Here is a 13,829-nt window from a genome sequence, read left to right on the forward strand (position 1 = left end):
GGTTAAGATTTGATCCAAAGTCCATTGAAATCTATGAGAAATCAAAGAGTTTTTCCACCCGTCTTCATCACAGGCTATTGTATTGCTGCTGCCACCATTCTCACATCTGCCAAACAACTTTTAAATTATTTGGGATTTTCAACACTTTGGAAGGAAGGCATAGGTTGTTTTATGGCCCAAACATATATTTCTTACTGAGGTGAAAATCTCTGTGTTTTAGTGAAGGGTGGGACTAGAGAAGATTTCAGGGGTGCATTAGGACAGATTCTGGTTCTCAGGTTTCCAAATACAGGTATTTTTAATGTATTAATGTACAAGTACATTTTAAGTAACTACTTTTATTTGTTGTTGCCACTCTTTTCCCCATTCTTTCTACAGCTAACTGACGGGAAAAAAAGAACCATGCAATTCTTTCTGTAAGGTTGTCTGGTTTTCTTTGCATTTTTGCTTCAAAGGGAGAAGCAGAGAACAGAAAGTGCTATTGGCATTGAGTATCTTAATTCCTTACCGGCACAATTTCTGTGTTATTCAAAAGTTGGCCCTTCAAAAAAGGAAATGCCTTTATTATTTTTTATCAGCAGTACAAATTATTCTGGGTATAGAAACGTGATTAAATCCCAACACAGTTTTAATTGCAGAATGAGTAGCTGTCCACCATCGCTGTTGTGACAAACCTGGCCAAGTGGCATAATCCTGAAACGTCATTTGTCCCCCTTCAAAGAAATATGGAGGTTCAGCCCTGCAGCTTGAAAGGAATTACCTCCGAGGACTGCAAAAAGGGAAGGAGAAAGGTAGCTTACGTGGAGACGTGGAAAAGCAGCGTGCTTGGGACAAGGTAACATTGCACTGTCTGCGAGAAAGAATGTAAGTAGGCCATACGAGTTACTTGATGCCACTCAGTGGAAAATGGAGAGCTACTTCAGAATACAAAGCACAGCTATACAACAGCCCTCACACGCTGTCCTATACAGAAATTGAGCAAGACACGGCACGCTGACTTCAGCTTAAAGCAAGCTGCATGGTTCACACCAGACAGCCCCTATTATGGACGTGAAGCCCTGAGGTGGCAAAGAGCACTTCCAAATGCCAAAAAAAGACACAAAGCCTGCGGGAGAGCGCACAGCTCTTACGGGATGCTCGACACACGCCTCTTGCTCAGCATGACAGCGATTTCTTTATGTAGAGGTCTTTCTGCCGGCTAAGTAATATCACGTAGCGAGAGCAGAACAACTGGGCTGCTATGACCACCAGGTGAAGCGTTCCAGTTCGGTGACATTAAATGAGACTAAAATACTTCAGTAGTCTACAAACTGGGTCTCAGGCCGAGCAATACAGTGCAGACCCAGATATCTGTATTACAGTGGCAATACACCAAATTCAATTACAGACCAAAACAGTAAAGAAGCAACAAGCTAAAAATCAGAGCTCAAACAAGGGAAAAAAACACCACCAACAACAAAAAAAAAGAGTTAGAGTACATTCTTAAAGTGAGACTTGCAAAATTCTGTGATCTGCTGAATTGGACTGATTGCAGTATAACCTTATATCATCATTATGCCCCACTGTGAAACAGACTACTGATGTGCTATTTATATTTCTGACCTCTACTTAATTCAGTCAGGTTTTGGACATCTCATCTAATTTAGATTTGAAATGTGTTAGATTAACACCCTTAGAAATACTTGACTATACCTTCCAATCTGCACTGCAGTTGAATGATTAATCTGCACATACGAACAATATATTGTCATGTTATACATATATATCTATATATACGCATACCTCAGTGCTAATTTTAGTACCCAATAATATCTTTCATTATACTAAAAAATTACACATTGCCTTAAGGCGTCTCTTGCTGGTGGAAACTGCAGCTGAAATTTCCATAGGCTCCAAATAGCAACCTAGATTCTGAGTACAAAAGGGGACATTTTGGCATTCTAGTTTCTAGGAACAGAGTCCTTGGTCTCCAGTACAAATGGGAAGACACTTGTAGAAAAATTATGGATAACTGTACAAGAATTTCTAATATGACAACCTGCACTACAGCCTTTTAACACCTTTACGTTCCTGAATCCCAGGTTCTTTTGGCTCCCTTTTGGTACAGCTATTCAGAAACACTCTCTCCTTTACCTCCTAAAAGTTCTTCAGGGCTTCTCTTCAACTCTTACTTGTAGTGGTGCCAGAGAGCAGTGAGTTCCATATTAGTGAGAAGTCACAGATATTGTAAGAAATGTTTCTTTTAACCCCAATACACATATTATCACGGCCATGACATTTGCAGGTAGGGCTTGGAAGCTTACGTTTTTTCCTCTGGGATGACAGTTCACCAGAAAAAAAATTACCAGAATATTTGGAAGTTTGCAAATATTTAGGGATTTTGGGGGGAACTTTGAGCCAAACCTGGCACATAAGCATGAAATATACCATGGACCGTTAATATGCTACAAGAACTGCCAATTTTATTTTTATTACTAAAAGAGTTCACTCTAATTCACTATAATTGCAAATTGGAATACCACTGCCCACCACTCTGCTTTAGATTTGACTATAATTCTGAGTAGAAGAAGGTAATTTTCACTCCAAGTATTATTTAAAAACATGCCTTTTTGGCCAGGAAAAAAAAAAAAATCAGAAAAAGGAATAAATTAATGCCAGTATGAGTTTTTTTCTAAATGCTTTGCCATCTAGGCGCTAAGTGGACTAAAGCTTCATTCTGCCTGCTGCATGTCTCACCATGACAAACCAGAATCAACACCACCATGCTCTAGAGCCACAATTTCAGATGCAATACCCATATTCTGACAGCCTCCCCTACAGCCTTATACAGCACTACTGCCTTAACTCTACATGCTTGTTTCGCCTCTGTTTATGGTGCTCAGCTTTCCTAAACTTCAAGGAAAGAATGTTCTAGATGAAGTCTACCACAAAAAATATCAATGGCCTTTAGTGTCTGCGTGGTAGTTATGACTTACCTAAAAGAAAAACAAGCAAATAAAAAAATCAAAACCCACTCACTAATTTGTTAGTATGCAAAAGATTCTGCATACTTCCTCAAAATTAATATGGAATCCTGGCCCTTGAGACAAATTTTATCAGCTCTATTAAGAACTTGCAATGTGAGTTTTCTTCAAATAGCTTGGTATTTATGCACACTGACAACTGCAGACTTCCATCATGTAAAGCAGAGTCAATGAACACTTCACCTATTTTTCAGAATTCTTATTTAACTAGACAATTTTGTATGGGAACGACAAGAAAACAAATGGACCTTTTTGAAAAAACCCTTCAGGTTATTTGCCATAAACTGAGTATGTTAGTCCACGCAAAGATGATAATATTGTCAACTTCATCTCTGACAAAATACAGTCCAGTGGCAATGTTAGCCTCCCAGTTATGATGGAGATAGTCATCTCACTCTGTTCTCTTGAGCATCATCTCTGCAAGTACAAATCCATTTCCCCCACACTGAAGTCTTGTTAATAACTTATTACAGTACAAATACAAGTCTCGTGCGTGTTACTCCAAAAGAAAATGGAAAACATTCATGACATTTTTGACATCGTGCATTTACGGTGGAACTTTAAAATAAAAAATATATATGAAGTGAACCATAAAAAGCCGTAAGCTATAGAACAATGTAATTCAAGGACATTCTGTAGAAAGAGAAAGCATTTCCTGGTAAAATTAAAAAACCAGGCATGAGGTAGGAACAAATTATGATATCAAGTGGTCTACAAATAGAAAAATCCGTGGAAATTTATAATGACAGCAATGATGAATGTACTCAGTGTTCTAGTTTGAACCAAGTGGGCCATTTCACATAATGCTTTACAGTAAATATAACCAAGCCTTTATACACTATTATTTTCATTCCCTGACATACACGTACCCCTCAGGAACTGAAGTCTAAAATACCCAGACTCTTGGCTTGGAAACAGCATAAATTTTTTATTTGGTGCTAGTTAGAATCTGACCAGAATCACAAATTCCTAAAGACAAAATGGAAATAAGAAAAACAATCTGGGAAAGGAAAAGGGGAAAGGGAGAAATCAGTGAGACACATTCAAAAGAAATTGGGAAACATCACAAAAAACTATGTAAAAGTCCAAATAAGTTTCGTTTGCCATTTTGCGTTCCAGTTCCATAATTTATAAGAATCTTGGGCAACTTCTCATATGGCCTTTGTTTTTCAAACTGCTTGCATAACTTAGTATCTTCAACACTGATTAAATTTCCCCCTATTTCACCCAGCTCATTTATGAATATGCCAAACAGCTCAGACACTTCAGAGGTCTCTGTGGGACATCACCAGCCTGAAAAACTTTTGCCAGTGACAAAACCGGTCACATTCCTGCCATCAAGGCAAACTGCAGGTAGGCCTGCAAGTCACTAGGAGGAGCTACCCAACCTGAGACTCTCACCCTGATGCACCTGGGCTGGTGCAACAGCCTTGACTACAGGTGGGACACGGGAGGATCCCACACGACGTGGATGTCTGCTAGAAACACTTCCCTCCAGCAGGGCACCTCACTGACAGCAGCCCAGCACCGCTGTCCTTCTCGGCTACCTTTCTCAGCTACCTCTGCCTTGCACAGAGTTCAGGAGTGGGAGAGCTGCATCTCACGAAAGAGAGAGAGGTGATGGTGCTGCATCAGGAGAAGCATGAGATCAGGCTGAAGAAAGCAAGTCTTGGACTCAGAGCACAATGCTCTGAATTTCTAATCCTCACCACAACACACCATTGACTCGGACCAACACGCTTCCTCACAGACAACATATACTTACTCAATCCTATTCTGAGAAGTGGTCTAACACCTTCTCAAGAAAGAAGCCGATGCAGAGAACCGGCCCAAGCTTTTTTTAGCTGAGTTTGTCAAAGTCATTTGCAACCATTCCAACGCAGGTTATCTACGGGTTGTGCTAAACCTTCTCCTAACATTACAAGATACACATGGACAAATGCATACATAGCAAACAAAAGAAAAAACCCAGAAGAAGGATCCAACAGCAATAGAGACATCTCAATGGCAGAAACAGAGGTCTGGAACAACACTTTGAAAGTAAGAGATGCACACAAAAACTATGTCATATAACTTCACAGGGTGAGACATTTTAAGAGACTCCAGGTGAAAGGAAAAAAAAAAAATTCAGCAGACTAAAATACTGTACTAATTCTTGCACTTCACTCAATCTGTAAGAACAACAAAAAAAAAATCTACCTAAAAATTAAGTAAAGCATCTTTTAACAGCACAGGAGAAGAAAAAATGTAGTATGCAGAGGCAGGTACCATGCGTTTCACTGTCCCACCAGCCTGCCACGTGATCCAAGATGAGGGCAGGTCCCCTCACGTGCACTGACACAAGTACCATAAAGAGTAAAACTAGGAGAGAGGCACCACAACAGAGATGTGTCTGTCCCAAAATAATAAAAAAAATGCAGAACACGTATCATTGTGCAAAATACTATAAGATAAAGAGTTATGAGAAAATCTTACCTGCAACATAGTCACCAAATCCAATGGTAGTTAAAGTGATAACCACAAAGTAAATTGCATCTAGTGTGCTCCAGCCTTCTATGTGCTTGAATATAACTGCAGGAAGAGCAACAAACAGCACGCAGCCAAACAGGATGAATATTATTGTTGAAATTATGCGAATCTTTGTCTGACTCACATTCCATTTCTGGAAAGGGAAGGGGAAAGAGAAGAAAGCCATCATTAACAAAACTGTACCACTGTATATAAGCACCTAGCACCCACAGTGAGCACTATGTTGCTCAAGTGCATTATAATTCTCAAACAGGAAAATCAAAGCAGGGTTTTAATTTGAAAGGGTTTTTAAAGCAAACACGACTACCCTAGGAAACATTTGCTAGCAGGAAATGCAGAGCAGGGCTGGACCCTTCATCATGGCCAGTTTGTGATCTGGGTGAGTGGTGTGTGTAGCATTCATATTAACAGCTCATCATGCTAAAGTTTTGAGTGGGGACTAGATATTTGAGTGAGCTTCAAGTAGTGTTTGCACCTGCGATGTCTCTACTTCTGTGCATCCACAAATAATTGAATTTAAAAGGTGAATTTTAACCACACAGTTCTCCCTAATAAAGTAACTGGCTAAACAAAACCACAGAAAATAGAGCTGGAAGGGAGAGATCACCTCTCCCAAACCTGCCCCAAGACAAAACCAACCCAACTAAGCCACTGCAGATACATGACTGGACAGGCAATATATGATCATGCTTAACTGTTCTTGTCATCAGGAAGTTTTCATAATGCTTAACTTGCATCTCATCTCCTTCAGTTTAAGTCTAGTATTCATGGTCTTATACAAGGGAAACAATGAAATTCCTACTTTGCTCTTTCCGGCAAAGTTTTACAGAGGTTTTCATTCAGTCATATATTCTTCAGACCAAATAAACTAATTTCTTTCAGTCTTTCTTCACCCATCCAGTCTCTTTGCTATCCCTTGGTTCCAACCAACTAATCCATGTTTCATTAGGTGTTATACTCAAAACTAGATATAAAAAAAAAAAAAATAATCACAAAACAGAATGAAAGGATCCTTTCTTAGGCCTTATCCATTTATTCATTTATTTACACTCCTACTTATACTTCTAACTAAGATGTATGCTTTTTCACAGGAGTATGACATTAACCCATGTTACCTTATGAGCCCCTGGAGTCCTCAGAAAATTTCTACAAAACTGTACCTAGACAGCTGTTTCCTGGCATGTAATTGCATATTTTATTATTCCTTCAAAGAGTACTTTGAATTTGTCCCTCTTGAATTGAATTCTACATATTCAGACTGCTTCTCAAAATTTTCAGGATCATTTTGAATTCTAATTCTGCCTTCCAACATTTAGTTCTCCCTAACTTGAGATAATCTATAGATTTAATGAACAAATTCCTTTATCCATTGTGTAAACTATTAACTAAATTTAACAGTACCAAAGCTAGAACAGACCACTGCAAAGTCCCATTTGACATGCCCTGCCAGTTTGACAATTTTCCTTTCAGTACAGATTTACATCCATCCAAAGCATGTTGGTTCAACTTAAAGTAAGCAAGGGATTGTACAAAACTGATAACTTTCACAAAAGGAGATAAAAAATGAAATCAGACTGTTCACGGTATGTGTTTTCTTCTATTTAAGTTTAGTGGCAATGGAGACTATGTTTTACAGTCAGCATGACCAAGGTCCAGCTTTTGTAACCCAAATCACAGCAGTAGTTTCGGTTATAGCAACATGAAATTCCCTGCTCCGACCCATCAGCGTCTCCCAGTTCTTTGTTTGGAGAACTAGCAAACAGAACAGGGGAGTGTTCCAGGCTGCAACATGTACATCAGTGTCTTCATTTGGAGATTGACAAAAAGGGGCAAGACGCTGCTTTTTATGTTGGGGCATTCTTGTTGTAGGGCTACATCTGTTACAAAAAAAGGAAAACCATTATCCCTATGAGCAACAAGCTGAGACACACACAAATTGGATTCAAATCTTTTGTACTTTTAAGCAAAAAATAAAATCCAGTGATAAACGAGCCAGAAAGGATAAAAATAAAATGTTCTTATAGAATGTTCTTGCCTTTTTTAGGTAAATCTCAATAGAAATGGATGTTATTCACCAGTAACTTGTCTGGACTTGAACTGATGTTTCAAAGTCAAAAATACCTGCCTTTTCTTAAAAAACCTTTCAAGCTTCTATTTACCTATTGCATAAGACTACTCAGTAAAGCCCCAGTTTGCTTTGCTTCAAAAATAAAGCCCCAGTTCGCTTTCCTCCGTAAAGCCCCAGTTTGCTTAGCTTCAAAAATAAAGCCATGGCAGACCCTTCCTATATAGAAAAGATTAGGACTTTTTGCAGAAAAAACAATCCTTCTAACACTTGCAGTGAGAACGCAAACAGCTACAAAGTCAGGCTGCCTACTAAGTATTCACCGGATATGACATTCTACGTATCAAAAGACAAATAGTATTTTAGATGTGTTTTGAACATTAGGTAATAGCTAAATCTTCAACAATTTATTAAAGGTTAGTAAAAGACCTAAATAATTAGTTTTATTAAGTTTTATTATGCCACTTATTCTATGCTCCAAAAATCTCAGTAAATACATTTTTAATAACTGCATTGTAAAGTACAACCTTAATAAACTTTTCTGCGTGTGAAACAGAGACCAAGGTAAGTAAATGAAGTTCCTCTGCCAGAATTCAAAGCATTTGGTTGCTAAGGACTGTCTATATAGCTGAACTTTATCCATATCTGCACAAGCTTCTGGTCTGTTTGACAGGTCTCTTCCTCTACTGAAGCTGTGCCACTTTGCATGAATAATTAAAAAGCAGTAGCCAAAGAAAATGAAGGGCATGAACCTCTAGGTCCTCTGTGTGATGGAGTTCAGCAGAAGAGGCTAAAAATACCTTAAACGGTAGAACATCCTACAGCCTGGCGAGGAGACCACAAAGAGGAGTCCAATGTCAGGGAAGCACCAAGAGGCTCTGTACCCTTTAGGCTGTCCTGCTTCTGTAAATGCCCAAACCTTTAGCCACCTACAGACAAATCTGGAAACGTAGATGCCTACAGGCTGTAAGCATTTCCTCTGGTATAATGGCATCTGAACAGACATTTTCAGACTTGCGATTTTAGGCTCAGACACCAAAGGTCTTCTGTGAATCAACTCAAAGCAGCAGCAAAAATTTCCACGTCCCCCCTGCAGCTCCACGCTTCCATCTCTCCGAGTCAGTGATTTCCTAACACAATCTATATGACAACCTTTAAAGGTAAGCATTACAGCAAGCTTAGGACTATAAGGGCAAAGCAAAAAATAAAATATTTTGGATCTTGTTCCTCTTCCCAAACATAATTATTGTAGAAAATGTTGGGCTTCATCCAATTCTCAATTAACAATGCTCAGTAACATGTTCAGACTTTGCAAAGTTCTTCCCCGCCTTGTGCTAGACGTCTGGTTACAATTACTAGCTACACCCTGTTTTTCTGACTTTTCACTTCACTTGTTAATTTCAGAACACCAAGCAGCGCAAAGAAAAAACGAGGCAGTCAATATACTCACAACAAAGGTATCTTCTACTTTGGCAATTCCTTTTCCGAAGATCGTCCCTAGTTGATCTCCAACACCAGCCAACAGAAAACCAAACAGAGGAATTCCCAATAAGGCATAGATGATACAGAATATCTTTCCACCTTGTGTGCGTGGGGAGATGTTTCCAAAGCCTAAATTACAAACAACTTCAGATGTTTAAGAAGTTACATATATTACATTACACATTTTAAAAGGACAGTTTGCAAACAGGTCCTACTAGGTTAACCGTATGACACAGCAAACATTGTGAAGAATCAAATGAAAGTGTAGGTCATAAAATCCTCTTTGAGCTAAAATTAATCTGCTGCACAATTCACCAATTTTTTTTTTCTATATATATTGTACATATACTGTGGAGAAGAAAAGCTCCCCCACTGGAGATTTTTTTATTATTATTATTTAAATAAATGACAGCTTTTCTCATCTACTACGTGTAGTTAATACCAATCGGTTAAGATATGCCTTAGCCTCTGCTACGTGCAAATGTCTATTCCTGGATTCGTAATTGGCAGGCTGTAGTACTTGTAAACAAGATACAATTTTCTTTCAGATGTGCTGCGTTTCAAATTGAAGGAACCTGAAAAAAAAACCCACTTGAAAGAGCAAAACAGGGATTTCTATAATAAATGGGATTGCTTAGAAACTTTGTTATTAAATGCTTTGATTCTTTCAGTGTTGCAAACAAAGCTTAGAGAAAACAGTTTACAGTTCACAGCTCTGTCCATTGGAAAGAGGAAATCATTTTGTCTTCACTGGCTTGTGAAAAAGAGCCCTCCGATATGCCTGGGACAGCTCGATTGCTGCTGGTCCACTTAAAATGGGGAAAGGGGAATACAAAGAGCACAGGCGGCAGCATCTGGGAAACACCCTGAGATGCATCTCCCAGGACTGGAATTTTAACGATTTGCCCAAGGTCGCCTAGGCAGAACCCTACCGACAAGTTTCATGAGCATCAGTCCTTAGTTTTAATTCAGAAGCTTTTCTCCTCCAAAGGATCACTCAAAGTTTTGAGGGAGCAGTGGGGCAGTTGTAGTAACACCCCAGCATTTTTGACATTGTTTTACTTCTCAGCACAATGTGCTTTTCCTTTGAAGGAAAAAGACTTACTTTGTCGGGGGGAGGGGGGCTTTTTCTCAGAAAAAGGCTTATTTTCCATGGGGAAATTAAACAAAAGCATTTATAAAAAAGTTACCTTTTTTGTAGGATAAAGTGACTTGTAAAGAAAAAAAAATATTTTAACAAGTAATTGAGAAACTTTTCATATACACAAAAATCATTCAATGAAAATCCAGTTTTCATGTGAAAAAGATGATGGACAATTTTTATCAGCTCTATTGAGACCTTGCAATGTCAGTTTTCTTTTTAAAATAGCTTAGTATTTACGCACAATGACTGTAAGCTTCCACAATGCAAAGCACATTTAATGAACAGCTTACCTATTTATCAGAATTTTTATTTAACTACTTTGCGCATCTTGTTTTAACATAAATACAGCTTTTCTTTGTGAAATCTATTATCTTAATTTTTGGTTCTGCTCTCCTGTAGGTAAGCTATATGAAAGCTTTGTCAAAAGTACTTTTTCCTTTCAGTGCACAGGAGACAAAGCTGCCCCTCACGCAACTTCATTTAAAAAAAGTACATCACATTTTGAATGTATTCTACTTCTAGATATTTTGCCCTAATAGCTGTTACCAGATAGTAATTGTGCAAACAATAACTGCAATGTTGATAGAGTTAACTTAGATTAAAAAAAAGTTAAAAGTTCCTATTTTCCCCAAATCATGACTAATAAACCCTGTCAAACTAAACATAAAGGACAAAATTACAGGAAACATCATCAATTACAGGTCACGGAGTCCTCCAACTTCATAAGTTTTTCCTGCACTACTATAATAAAAAGAGTCTGTCTCAGGCAAGTGGAATGAAGTCACAGTGCCTTTAGTCCAACCTAATATCTCTCCCTAACCCAGAGCCAGGGCTAAAATTACTGATTGTTATAATTCAGGAAATTCCAGCTCCACTAAGTTCACTCTGTCCCTTCATGCACCAAGCAGGAAAGACCCTTGAGTTTTAAAATAAAATTAGCTCATCACCAACCAAAAAGGGACAAACAGATCCAAGCTACTCTGCTTTCATAAGTGTGCGTGTTTATGCATCAACAGGAGCCTGAATAGTTGCCAGGGTGTAATTCCTGAGGGGTCTTAATGCAATTCAGAATCTGGGGTCTGGATATACCAGATATACAAAACTCATACTAAGGGATTTGGAAATTGTTGTCCCTTTTTTAGTTTAGAGAACTGTATTCACTTGCTCTACAAAAGTGGTGTCTCGTAATGGTGACAAAATACCAGCCCAGTGAAGCACGTGCCAAGCAGGCAGTTTTACTTGGTTAGTTTCATAAAGCAAGCTGGCATTTTCTGTGCATCCCACAGCTATAACAGAGACAATTGCTGCTGCGGCATACTTCTCATCTGCTGCTAATCGGTATGAGGACAAGAAGTTCACGTTCAGCTCTATATATTCTTCTCCCTAATCAGAGTCACGTCTCGCTCAAGAAAAGGATGGTACCTCACTTCTACACTCACAAATTCTTGCTTTTCATCCTGAAAAATGACAAATGCGTTTTCTTCTATAAATGACAAAGGAAGTCTTGCATTATTAAATACACTTTAAAAAAAATCTCACACATGACTGGGTAAAACAATACTCCAACAGGTAGTAGTTTATCTCTGTCCAGATGCTCACTGCACATAATACAAACCATGTCGCTCTCATAATAGGACAGGTACTTTAGTGAACTGATCTACCACGGGGTGTCCATCACACATTAATCATATTTCCTACAGTCATGTTTCATAACAGTCTGCTGCTGTACACCACAGCCTACTTTGCGACTTACAAAAATCGTCCTTACATCCTACTCTCAGTTTCTCCAGCGAAAAGCTAATCCACCATTTATGCAATGGGAGAGAAAACATATTTATATTTCATACGGTTGATGTAATTCCTGAGGGGTTTGTCTCAGAAAAGTACTATTCCTTTCTTTGAAGAAAAAAAATAAATCAGAAGAACCCTGCTGCTAGGTAAAACCAAAGGAAAACTTCATTTTGGGGCACTATGCTTGGAGAAGAACACATGGCCACAGGAATGCCACCCTGTGTATCACCCAGCTCTTCTCCACACACAGGGCAGGAACACCTGGCACCGCTGCAGCAGCTCCCTGGCACAGTGGTGCCACTTCAGAGTTCCCACTTCTGCTCCAGAGGCCAGTCTGTCTACAACTGTCTCACTCATGGAGGGACCTGGGGTACTCGGCCACATCACACCATGCTCTCTGCCCACTCCTCCCTCCCAACTGTTTGCCCAGAGGGCACGGGGTCGGCACACACTGCAATCATAGGGGCAGCCTCAGTACCTCGGTTACTCTTCACCCCTTCAGTCCTGGGCAGCTTTTCTCTTCCTCTGGTTCTATAAAGTAGGCAGCTCCTAGAACCAGCTGGTTCCCCATTAAAACCGTTACGCTTGCTTTTGAACGTGGACATAAACTAAGCACTCTATTTGAGCTTGCTAAATTTATCGTAAAGTTTCCCTCAAAGAGCTTTCAACCAACACTGTCTGCAATGAACAGTGCAGAGTACAAAATCTAACTTGCAGAATGGGATGAGTTTCACCCAAGACAATGTCCATGCCGTTTTCAGACTGTCCTTCCCAATGCACCCCCTCACTTCACTTCAACAACCAGGAGCACGATTTGCCTCCCAGTTTCACCAAATCCCTTTCATGTCCTGCTAAATGCTTAGCATGCCTTTAATGCCCCAAGGATTTTGTGCATTTAGAATACGTTGTCCCTGACAAGGAGCTGTGGAGAAGAACTGCATTTTAGAAGGAGCTTCCGGTAACCCCTGAGTGAATTAAGAATAAAAGGCCATTGTAAATAGATTCTAACTGCTCCATCCAAAAAAATAACATATTCCATGGTTTCAGCTCCAAAACCCTTACAGCCTCCAAGATTCAAATTTGATTCAAAAGGAACCTCAGACCCTTTGGTTGGCTAGAGACAGAAGCAAGGATATGCAAAATGAAAAGACAAAAAAAAAATAAGACTTTATAGGCATTATTTTTTATTTTCATGTCCCCTTTTTTGAGATAGTTCTTTGAGGATGAAAGTGTCTGTAACTTTTCCATCTGAAATAGATTTGCTATTAAGTAGGAATTAGTAACTTTGATAACTACAAATATATTACCGCTTTTGAGCAAAACGATGTTTGAAGTTTCAATTTCTAGTTGGTTCCCCTCCCCCCCACCCCACCCACCCCAGGACAAACAATAGGTTATATTGCAAATATGGAAAAGTTTGAAGTGCTAGAGATTCTCACACAATTGACAAGACACACTTTTTTCCAAATGAGAAACAAAACGGTCTTTGCATTCAAGCCTTCATAAAAAGGAAGACTGGCAACTAATGTAAAAAAAAAATAAAAAAAATACAATTTCTGTTTGAAGTAGAGAAAAAGATCCCTTTGCTTTCTAGTTAACCGGTATCTCAGTCTTTCAGAAAGCTCTTTTAGATCCACATTTTCAAAGCCGAGGTAGAAGAATAGAGACTCCAAAAGAATATATTTTTACAGAAAATTCCTAGACAAAGCGGGGCATCTACTGAAACTAGATGGCTGCAATTAAGTATTTCTCATGTGAGAGATTATAGGTGCTTTTGAGAGTTCTAGGACTAGAT

The 13,829-nt window shown here is 39.0% G+C and overlaps 1 protein-coding gene across 4 annotated transcripts in view; it reads right to left on the minus strand.

The window, feature by feature from the left end:
* Positions 1-13,829, minus strand: part of KCNK2 (potassium two pore domain channel subfamily K member 2) — a 108,557-nt gene that overhangs the window by 19,928 nt on the left and 74,800 nt on the right. For all 4 annotated transcript variants that reach the window (XM_074579446.1, XM_074579448.1, XM_074579447.1 and 1 more), the window contains 2 exons: positions 9,068-9,228; positions 5,499-5,685 (listed from right to left, as the gene is read on the minus strand). In XM_074579446.1, coding sequence (XP_074435547.1) covers positions 5,499-5,685; positions 9,068-9,228 — 348 coding nt within the window. The remainder of the gene's footprint in view (positions 1-5,498; positions 5,686-9,067; positions 9,229-13,829) is intronic.

The sequence above is a fragment of the Larus michahellis genome, chromosome 3, assembly GCF_964199755.1.
Source record: "Larus michahellis chromosome 3, bLarMic1.1, whole genome shotgun sequence".
Classification (NCBI taxonomy): domain Eukaryota; kingdom Metazoa; phylum Chordata; class Aves; order Charadriiformes; family Laridae; genus Larus; species Larus michahellis.